Below are 11,627 nucleotides of genomic sequence, written 5' to 3' on the forward strand. Positions count from 1 at the left end.
TCTCTTCGGGTTCATCAAAATATGTAATGGCATCAGTAAGTCGATAACTGTATTTAAATTGTGGAACAATTTTTAGAAACATGAAAAATATGTAATAGTTTAAAAAACTTGATAACTGGTGGGGAATTACAAGCCATTTTTTCTAATAGATTTTCCATTAAGAGTCTTAACTACAAATTGAAGATTTTTCAAAAAACTGAACAGGTCAACGTCATATACCCTCCTTGTGAATGACCTTGAGTTAACATACAAAAAATACAGTGAACATGTTTCGGCGTAAAAGGTAATTGGTAAAAAAAAAGTCATAAAGAATACAGGTATGGCCAAAAGGAAAACACAAAAGCAGAGATGCGACAAACGTCGTCACAAGGCAACACAAATCAAAAGGTGCAACATAAAAAATGGCATTGAAAAAACAGATAATTAAGCCAGCTAGGACCAGGGGAGTGGGAGGTCGCCGGGCAAGTGGAAAACGGGATGCCTGACCCGAAAGAAGAAAGGGTGGGGCTGGTGAATGGCGCAGGGACGGGGGTGGTTGCCGAATGACAAGTCGCACATTTTCAAAGAAATTACCAAAAAAAAAACAAGCCATAGACGACAAAATGCACATAAATTTACACAAACACATTCATAAGCGGACGGGAAAAGCGAAGTATTGGGATCTGAAGTGGTGGAAACCGGGAGGAAAATGCAGCTGCCGGGGTATGAAGAAGCGTTGATGGACAGCAAAAGACATGGGACTGGGAATAGGACTGGGAAATGGGAAAAAGTTCCAAAATTAGTCAAACCATGCGAGTCAATTAAAACGAATGGAATGGCCGGCGAATGAGAATTTATCGGATCGCTTATGGCCGAGATGCTACTTAAAAACGCATTTTCCCGAAGGAAATATCTTAATATTTGTTTACGAAAACATTCTGAACTGTCGCAGTGCAGAATTTACAATCGTTCCATGCCGCCTCTTCTCCCAGGCGACTTTTTAATTAAAATTCCGAATGCATCGGCAGTCGAAAAAATGCTTTTATTATTTTAATTACCCATTTCGGACTCAGATGGCCCCTCGGCACTCAATATTAATTTCATAAAAATAACTTGTCTCTACCGCCATTTCTGTTTGCTTTTTCTCTCCATTACTGTCTCTTTCAAACGTGTCTTTTGTTGCCAGCTGTGCCCCCCAGTGGCAACAACAAAAGGCCAAACTCCAAATCAGACTTGGTCGGATCCAAAGTGTTTTCTCCTCAAAAAAAAAAAAAGAACTCCCGAAACATGCCAAACATTCAGTGAATAGATACGCATTTGTTCGACGTTCGATAAACATTTATTGGGCAATCCAATCACGGAACTCACGTCCCCGCGCCGTGACAGTTTCGTTAAAATGCTTTTTCTTTATCTGAAATATTTTTCTGACTTCATGTTGCCTGGCTTTTCGAATTCCACAAGAATTATGTTTGCCGTATGAGAAAGAAATAAATAAACCATTTTTGTATGCGTCTGGTATAGCCAAAGACTCGAAATGAAATCGAAACTGAAGAAACAATCTACCTTAATAATAAATATCTGTCAATAAGAGTTTACTCAGTATATTTTTCAAAAGTCGGTATTAATATTTCAATTGAGTTATAAGATGTAGTACATAGATTACACTGTGTTGAAACACATATATTTTTATGACTGGTTTATCCTATGTAGGTGTTTTATAAGTTTTTCTTTAGTTTATCAAATATTTTGTGGAATAATAACTTTTTAATTTCAACACCAAGTTTGGTTTACATGAGCTTTCAAAATATCAAGTATACGCAACCGCCTCTTAGAAACTATTAAAGTAAAATGAACAATTTAAAGAAGATTTTTAATTAATCAATTAAATTGGGAATTAAATACAATTATTGTAAGTACAATAAGTATTAAATAATTCTTCCCTGTGTTTAACACTAGTTTGACAATTTTAAAATATAAACTAATATGTAAAATGTAAACTACCATAAAATAAAACTATGACAATCTATGACTATAACTAGATTATCTCAAGATATTAACTATGCTGAACCTTCGGTACCCCTAGAAAACCTCTTTAGAACAAATCTGAAGCAACAACCCACTTAAGATTAAAAGAATGCCAATAAAAAAAAAGGATTTTAACCCTTTTGATGATATTCACTGCTCCATTTCCGTTTTATTTGATATGTGAGCCGGGTCAAAAGTCAAGGCTGAGCATAAGAAGAAGCAGACAAAGGCGAAAACATCAAAACGGTGATTAGGCGCATAATCTTTGGGGCAATTTGTCACCGCAAGGCAGCCACGCCGTCACAGAGCCACTAAAAATCATTTAAGGCGAAATAAAAATATTTTTTACGACCTTTTTATAGTTGTTGCAACAATCTAATAACAATCCAAATAATTATCCAAACAAACAATTTCACCGCCGCCAAAGCGACGGCAAATGTCAAAGCAGCAGCCCGATGAACAACAACTTGAAGAAGAAGCAGCAGCAGCGAGGGGCCATAAAACCCAGTGCGAAGTGCTACTGCGCTGGGCCGATAGGCCACGCCCCCTCCGGAGCAGCAGCACCGCACACGGAAGCCATAATCGGACAAAGTGCCGATAACTCAAATAAAACTGCGAGCGAGAGCGAGACGGATGCAAACTGGGCCGCCATTGGTCAGAGCGGGACGCAGCTAGGGCTGTGAGAGAGCCGCGCACCATAATGGCTGCGCCCGGAGAGCGTAATGGCTGGCGAGAGCAAGATGGGGCATTTCCGGTATGGCTGCCTCTCGCTTGCGCAGCCACGTGTCGCGCTCGCATTAAAACAAGTAAATCGCCGCAGCTGAGCATAATCGATACGCAGCTCTTCGTGAGAATTGCTTTTCTCACGCTCTCCGAGCCATCTCGCCGGCGTCGTCGCCATAACTGTCGTCGTTTATGGCCGTTAAGTGCGACTGAGATGGCCTCATAATCGTTTGGTGAATGTGGCTCAATTGTTTCACCGCCGGCGCTCTTTTCTGGCTCTCTTGGCTGGCCCTCTCTCTTGCCGTGTTTGCCGATGTTTGCTGGAGATGTTTGCCCGCCCTAATTAGTATTGATTTAATTGCCAAGTGACCACTAGACTGGCCAAAAATCGCCCAGAAGAAAGCCTCTCTTCCAGGCTTTCCTTGTCCCTCTCTTTTTGGGGCTGGCAGACTTTTTTGTGTTACCGTTTTTGGGGAGAACTGGGAGAAAAAAGCGCGCGCATCTTGGCCAACTCCACACGGCTGCCAGAATGGGACATAAAATGTGCCAGGCAGTTAAAATGTAGATTTAAGTAAGTGGAAACGAGATCGTTACGTTGGCGCATAAAAATAAAAATCATTGTGCTCGGGCACTGATTGAAATAAGCTGCAAGAAAAGAGAGCCAACTTGGGGCAACAGGCGGCGAAGCGGAAAACTCATTTTCCTTGCTCTCGCATCTTTCCACTCGCTTTTCCTTTGAGTGGAAAAGCGAGCGCGATTTCCCAGCGAGTGGTTTTCCATATCAATCAGAAATCACCTTAAACTTGTTTCCCCATCCCACCTTACCTTCCCCCCCTTGATGTTCATCGCTTCTTTTGCTCGCCGCTCTTTAAGATTCTTTTCATTTTCGTTTTATGTTTTTTATGCGGGTCTTTATGACTTTTATGGGGTTTAGTGCGTGCCAAAAAATGAACGAAAAAAAAACAACACGGCCCACACAACAGCAACAACTTTTAATTGAATAATGCGGCGTCGGGCGATGTAGTTTAATTTTTTTTTTGTTATGGCTTAAAAGGCGTCGGACGGCGCTGGTAATTAGCCAGAGATAAACATTTAATTGGCAAATTTAAAATTGGAAATTGCCATGAAATCCGTTGCCGTCTTCTTCATTCCTGGCCATATGCATTCTAAATTGGGTCAAAGAACTCGGCTTGCAAGCGTCATGCTTCTTGTGTGGCACTCAAATATTTTAAATGGCTTTTTAAAATTAAGAACTAGATTTATTTTTCCAAAGGCTTAAAGGGAAAAGGCCTTGCCTTCCTTAAGCCCCTCCACCTGATGCAATAATTACTTTTATGAGCCCTTTTCCAATTATGCACTCGGCAAGTAAAAAGGCAAATTGATAAATTACTAAAAAGAAACTTTAATAATATAAATATGTCGGACCGCAACCTGTCGCATTGGAGGTGCATGCAACACGGCGGTGGGTAATTGGCGGACGCGGGGCACTCGCCCGAGTTAATTGCAGTTTTTAATATCCTGACCCTATCGCCGGCTGGGGCGGAGTGATGTCCAAGTGAGTGTAAACACGACATGAAATGCTGCACGGTCCTCTACTTGCCACCTTGGCCACCTCGAAGTGCCTCAGATGGAGGCGAACCGAGAGACGACCCCCTGCCGCACTCTACTCCTTTCAGCCGGTATTTATGACTCCGGCCGAGGGCTTGTGTAATTGCCACGCAATGCTGCATCCGCATCCGCACACAATTTTCAATTTACAAAAATTAAAAAAAGAAAAACAAATCCAGAAGGAAAATGTAACGTAAGAAGGGAAATATGAGTGTGGAGGGAAAACAAACAAAGTTGGTGTGCCGTTTGGCACGGCACGTCCTTTCAATGGACAGGACACATGTGGATTGCCGGCGTGGAATGTCCTTTTAATGGACTCGGCACTCTTACAGTTACCGCCGCATCCTTTCACCGTGCTGCTTGATTGCCGTGAATTGCTGGCTGCATGACTTTTATCCTTTCATACTTTTGTATCCTTTTTGTTTCACCGGCGCAGATGTCGTATATTTCCAGGACTCTTCCTGCTGGCAATTATGGCATGGTCAGCTGGAGCTACAATTCTACTTCTTTAATATATAAAATAAAGTTATAAAATAGTCTTTGAATATTAGAGTCCTGCATAACAGAGGAGAAATGAATGGTTTCTTGAAGCTACTTCAGTTGACGGATGAGTACAGTCTCCACAAAATAAACGACCTCTCCAGTGCCCATGTTCTACCCAAGAGTGTCCCCCTTTTTTGGTCCATGGGTCCACCACAGATGGCGGCGTCAAATGCGACGCTGAATTTATTACTGGAGAGGTTTATTTATGCGCTTATCGCGTTGCCAGTGCCGGCCTTAGCACGTTGTCAAGTGTTTATCTTGGCCTCTTAGCCGGACCCGGACCCGCTGAAGCCAAAAAGCCAAAAGCCACACAAAACCAGATCCCCCGGGCCAGACCGAAATGAAATACCAAAAAGCTTAAAAGTGAATTTATGACTGCACCTAAATCATGCCTCGGAAAAAAACAACAACTTACGAATATGCGAGTGTTTTCGTGTTTCGGGAATGAGTATGTGTTTGAATGAGCCTGTCGCATGATTTAGTGCCGCCGAGTAGCAGTCGCAGTCGAGAAATTTAAATAATAAATATTCCATTCCATAGTTACACAAAACGAACGCACAAAGCGAGAAAATGGAGGCGGCCGGCCCTATAATCCTAAACCCGATCCCCGGGCCCGAGACCAATTTGAATTCCAAAATCAAACCGATTCGTAAAATATTCAGAGCGAGCGCGACTAAATCAAAACCCTGTCGAAATAAAACGTTTGAAAATTGAATTTCGCTTTAGACCCGGCTCTGGCAAAATTGAATAGCATTTGTAACGGAAATGAAAATGGTTCAAGGGGGAGGAACTCGACAACAACAAACAAGACCCAAACTCTGGGTTTGAATTTAAATTAAGAAATTTATCTTTTCAATGGCTTTTGTGTATGTGTGGTGTGCCGTTGCTGCCACGCCTTGGCCTTTGTTGTTGCCCCAAAATGTAATTTTTTTTAACATCTCCCACCTTTTTTTAAGCCATAAAAGTAAATGATTTCGATTTCTTTGTTTTGGCAAGCGTTTTCGTTTCAAGTTCTTATCCGAAACTTGATATCTGATATGTTTCTTGAATTTTATAAATTTTAAATTTATTTATTTAATTTTGTAAAAAACGAGTCTTATGAAGTTATTAAAATTAGCCAATGAGATATATTAAATTGCGGCATTTTGCACCTTTTCATTTGAGCCTTCGATTCGGATGCTTTTAACGATTTGTAGTCGTTGTGGAGAGCAACGTTTTTAAGCGTTTTTGAAATGACTTTAACGGCCGACTTCATGGCTAATAAAAATTTGCATTGGTTGGCCGCAAAATATTTGTATTTCTGCTGGCCGAAACCAGATCGACTTTGGCCCAGACCTCGGCTACCATAAATTAGCCAGACCACAACTGCCACAGAATTTGCATACGAAATTACGCTTCTCAAAGATAAATACCTTAAATTGGTTGTTATTTAGAAGTCCATAACATAAATTCGAAAAGCAAATAATGCCATTTGTCAATAGGATTACGAATTCGGGGCTGCAATAATTTCACAGGTTTTATTGTCTCTCGGGCGTCTCAAAGGAGGAGACTCGACAATTTGTCGATAAAAATCATGAAATCATGTGCTAATGACTAAGCCTCAATTTTAATACCAAATTGGGAGTTTTTGTGGGAATCACTTTTTAAGTTTTAAGGCAAAAAAAAAAATAATTCCTCCACTTTTCATTTAATTTTCAATTACAAAGCTCTCACACAACAAATAAATTGGCCAGCAACCCTCAAGGACTCTCCGGCAGGACTGTCTCCATGGTTCCAAATTAAAAATTCCAAAAACGTTTCGGAGGTGAGTCCACATGCCGGAGTACATGAGTTTTATGTGCATTGTATATATTATTTATGGCTGCTGCCGGGTCTGTAATCAAAACTCGGATTCGGACGACATGAGAAGTCGGGAAGTGTGTCAGTGGGCTTCCAAAGGGGGTAAGGATACAGATTTGGGCCACTCGGACACAGCCCCCGGCCAATTTGTGAATTTTGTGCCATGTGTGTGGTGCAACGAAAGGGCCAAAACAAAAAGGGCAGAAAAAAAACCAGATACAGATACAGATGTAGGTGAAGAGCTTGACCGCCGGCCAATGACCGGACCCGGCTCGGGCTCCGGTTTTCCAAGGCCTGGAACACCACGGCTCGAGCAGCTCATTTGCATTTTCAGGAGCAGAGACAGGGAAAGTGTTTCGCCCTGAAAGCCCCTGGAAGTGACCGAGCTGGTATCTCTGGCATCGCCAGCCCCTCCTCACTCTGATGAGCTTGTTTTTTAATTTTAGTCACCAGTTGGTGTGTGTATGTTGGTTTTTCTAATTAACAAAGGCATTTTCCATTTCGTGAGTGCTTTTTTTTTTGGGAGTAATTTATAGTTTTTTATGCCGCCATTTGCTGCCGCCCGACCTTTTGACCTCTTTGAGCAGCATTTTCGGGGGATCTGAAAGTTGTGTCTATTGGTGGATGAATTATTCCGGAGCAGCGATAGTCATCTAATTAAATGAGTTATGGTCCCGGCATAACGCCGAATATCTCGCTCTCGGATAAGCGTTAGCCGCCTATTCCCGCCCCCGGGCCGGAACCCGGGCCCAACTGAAGCCCACAGATAGGACTCGAAAGCGGCAATTTATGAGCTCGCATTTTGCATAGTTTCAAATGGCCCAGAGCCCGAACTTGGACACAATTCATTTTCCAGGGCCACAAATCTCTCGTTTTGCATTCGGCGACCACAAATCATAGATGGCAGGCCGTTGGAGAGGTTGGAGGTTGCCATGTTTAAAGCGGCTTAAAAAAAGATACATTTTTAACCATGGTAATAGATGGATAGATTTTTGGAATTTGTCTAATATTTTTAAGGCCTTAAAAGTAGATAAATTTCTATGGAGGAAGTTGAGGAATATTTAGATGTTTTTAAGGCCTTGTTGCTCTTAAATTTTATGACAAAGTCTTTGGTATTGTTATTTATTATTATAGAACTATTCTTTTAAGAAAACCTGCAGAAAGTTCTGGACAAAATCCACTGTATCTCAAAAGTTAACCCGTTAAATGCATTGCCTCCTGCCGACCCTCGAGCAAATCCCAGTTTCGGGTTGCCGTTGAATGGCATCGGAATTTATGCACATTTTATTGACCATCACTGGGAGAAAAGAAGGGGCGGAGCAGAGTTGAAAGTTGTTGGGCCAACAACATGTCCGAAAGTGTTTTATGGCCGTTGTGGGCGCTCGAGTGGCCATTTTGGGTCGATCCGGGGATCATCGGAGCAGCGTCGAAGCAGGGAGTACGTGTGTGTTTCTGTGGCATACACATGCCAGTGCACTCCTCCATATGCACTCTCCCGACTTGTCCGACAACCACTTCTCCGCCACCAAGGAGGAGGCGACGAGGAACCCTGAATACAGATGAGCCGAGGCCCCAGATGAGTGCTGTACTAAATACTAAACACCCGCAACTCCAGTATTTGCAACTCTGCGAGCTCTGATTTATGGCTTCTGCCTCAAAACAAAAACCGCTTTAAGCTAAGCCAGGCCATCGGAATTAGTGGAAGTGGCTGTGGAAGAACCAGAGGCAGTGTCTGTGGCGGGGAAAGTCAACGACCTGCCACAAAACGATCCAAAGTCAAAAAGTCAATTATACGGATACCTAAAAATACATCGGAGGGCTGCAGGATGGAGTGGCGGTATGGAGTGGAAATCTCGTTAAAAGCCAATAACAGACGCCATTAAATGTGCATGAAAATTAAATGAAAACGGCTTGATGAGGCTGCCTGCGGGAGGAGAAAAGCCACGCGACCACTTGAACTTGAGCGGGAATATCAATTCTGTGTTGTGTTTCTTTCTTTCTCGCTTCTCGGTAATTCGAACTGACCTCGGCCAGTGGGCAGGCCAAGTGGAGGGCAAGTTCAATGGCATGCGAGGGGCTGCCCGCCTGCCAGGAGGGCGGGCATCGAGATAAGAAACTTTCGATAAGTCCAATTTATTCGATTCCCCTACCATCTGTTATAATGCCAAAGGCGGCCCACACTTAATTAATCAATGCGATATGCGTGTATGGTAAACTAATTATAAATGGGTTGTAAAAATATGGATAGTTTGAAGATATGGTTATGCGGGAGAAGACTATAAAAGTATTATTTTTATAAGCCTGCAGAGGGTATTCTAATTTTGGTCAAAAGGGTGCCACGCAGTGAAAGAGACATCTCCAACCCTATAAGGTATATCGGATGAGAATTGGGGAAGATATAGCCATCACTGTGGGCATAAAGGGGAAAACCCCATTTTCAAGGGATCCCTTTAGGAAAAATGGACAAAAAATCTAAAAAATGTTTTGTCTCAGGATTTTGACGCAGAATGGTGGCGAATCGATCTAGAAATCGTTTAAGGTACTCCGCTTGAAAATCCGATGATAATTGGGGAAGATATAGCCATGACTGTGGGCCATATGGGGGAAACCTCATTTTCAAGGGATCCCATCACGAAAAATGGACAAAAAATCTAAAAAATATATTGTCTCAGGATTTTGATGCAGAATGATGGCGAATCGATCTAGAAATCGATTAAGGTACTCCGCTTGAGAATCGGATAAGAATTGGGCAAGATATAGCCATCACCGTGGGGCATATGGGGGAAACCCCATTTTCAAGGAATCCCATCACGAAAAATGGACAAGAAATCTAAAAAATATTTCGTCGCAGGATTTTGATGCAGAATGGTGACGAATCGATCTAGAAATCATTTAAGGTACTCCGCTTGAGAATCGGATGAGAATTGGGGAAGATATAGCCATGACTGTGGGCCATATGGGGGAACCCTCATTTTCAAGGGATCCCATCACGAAAAATGGACAAAAAATCTAAAAAATATATTGTCTCAGGATTTTGATGCAGAATGATGGCGAATCGATCTAGAAATCGATTAAGGTACTCCGCTTGAGAATCGGATAAGAATTGGGCAAGATATAGCCATCACCGTGGGGCATATGGGGGAAACCCCATTTTCAAGGAATCCCATCACGAAAAATGGACAAGAAATCTAAAAAATATTTCGTCGCAGGATTTTGATGCAGAATGGTGACGAATCGATCTAGAAATCATTTAAGGTACTCCGCTTGAGAATCGGATGAGAATTGGGGAAGATATAGCCATGACTGTGGGCCATATGGGGGAAACCTCATTTTCAAGGGATCCCATCACGAAAAATGGACAAAAAATCTAAAAAATATTTTGTCTCAGGATTTTGATGCAGAATGGTGGCGAATCAATCTAGAAATCGTTTAAGGTACTCCGCTTGAGAATCGGATGAGAATTGGGGAAGATATTGCCATCACTGTGGGTCATATAGGGGGAAACCTCATTTTCAAGGGGTCTCATTTTCAAAAGGATGTCTCGTAGAAACATATTTTCCTTTTATACATATTTTGTATATTTGAAAAATTATATTGTCGAATCTTTTAAAACATTCTGGATGTTTCCGTACTAAAAGTAAATAAAAATTTCAATGATTGACTTCCTTATGGTTATTGTATCATTTCCTAGTCCTCCTTGCCTTAAATGTCATTCCATTTGTCATATTCCGAGTTCGTACTACCCCATTTGTTCAGAAAGGCGTTGTAGTCTGAGCAGAGAGGACTACCTTTTCTCAACAAAAAAAAACATTACACATTTAACACACTACACACTCTACACTTTCTGGGAACACCATGAACCGCATCTTGGAAGAGGTCATCCACGAGAATTCCCCGATCGTGGAAAGGATTATAGCCGAGCACACTGCCGGCTACGTGGTCGCCGACAACATGGCCAACGCCGTGGCCGAGACCTCCTTTGACAACACCAGTGCCCAGGCGATCGTGAAGCACCTCAACGGAACGCTGGTGCCGGCCTGCCAGAGTGTGGTCCGGGACCTGGACCCCACCAACAAGCTCACTTACATGCGTGTGGCTACCCGCAAGTTCGAGTACCTGATAGCCCCCGAGGAGTACTTCACCATCACCGTTGTCCAGTAATCGGAGAAGATCCGCAATAGCTTTGAGACTCTTCACTCGACAAGGTCGTTTATCTTGTGAGGAGGCGTATAGGATTGGATATTTTGACACATTATGCTGCGAAGAGCGAAAATGACTTTTAGCAGCGTATTTATAAAGATTTGCCGCGTTGCGACCGAGATTGCCTAAATCTTTTAGGAAGAATCTCCTAATAGGTTGCCTCATAACACTTTGGGAAGTTGTTTCCTAAATCCTCTAGGCAATTGGATGCCAATGTCGTGGGCAAAGAAATTTTAACTCTGGATTCAAGCTGTCTTGATTGAAAAGAGCTGATGTACAAACCTGATACATATCTGAAAACTACTGAAGATAGAGACTACATATTGATATACAAATATTGGCAATGACTACACTACTCAAATCGGAAGATGTCTTTATTGAAATGAAGCTGATGTATAAACTCGAGATATACAAACCTGATATCATCTGAAAACAAACTGAAGATAAAGACCTAATATTGATGTACATATGTTGGCAATGACTACACTAAAGTATAATATAACAAGATTTTCAGGACTTTTAATTGGAAATGGGGGTAACTGGAAATATTATTAAAATTTCTTAAATAAGATGCTCGATGTTGAACCCTTTTTCGAAAAGCAAACAAATTCGAAAAGTTTGCCTAAATCAACAGGGCTGCCCGAAAATCCTTTATAATTCCCCGGCGACGTTCCGATCCTGATTATTTACGACATGGCTTCATCGGGCCG

General features: G+C 42.1%; 1 protein-coding gene across 1 annotated transcript; it reads left to right on the forward strand.

Moving 5' to 3' along the window:
- The first annotated feature begins 10,460 nt into the window (after window positions 1–10,460).
- Window positions 10,461–11,422, forward strand: LOC108129392 (dynein light chain roadblock-type 1). Its single transcript, XM_017247369.3, has one exon. The coding sequence runs from the start codon at window positions 10,573–10,575 to the stop codon at window positions 10,876–10,878; it is 306 nt and encodes a 101-aa protein (XP_017102858.1). The 5' UTR covers window positions 10,461–10,572; the 3' UTR covers window positions 10,879–11,422.
- The last annotated feature ends 205 nt before the right edge of the window (window positions 11,423–11,627 follow it).

The sequence above is a fragment of the Drosophila bipectinata genome, chromosome 3R, assembly GCF_030179905.1.
Source record: "Drosophila bipectinata strain 14024-0381.07 chromosome 3R, DbipHiC1v2, whole genome shotgun sequence".
In the NCBI taxonomy this organism is placed as follows: Eukaryota; Metazoa; Arthropoda; class Insecta; order Diptera; family Drosophilidae; genus Drosophila; species Drosophila bipectinata.

Coding starts and splice junctions, on each gene's coding strand:
- LOC108129392 (XM_017247369.3), top strand. CDS start 10,573: ATGAACCGCATCTTGGAAGAGGTCATCCACGAGAATTCCCCGATCGTG.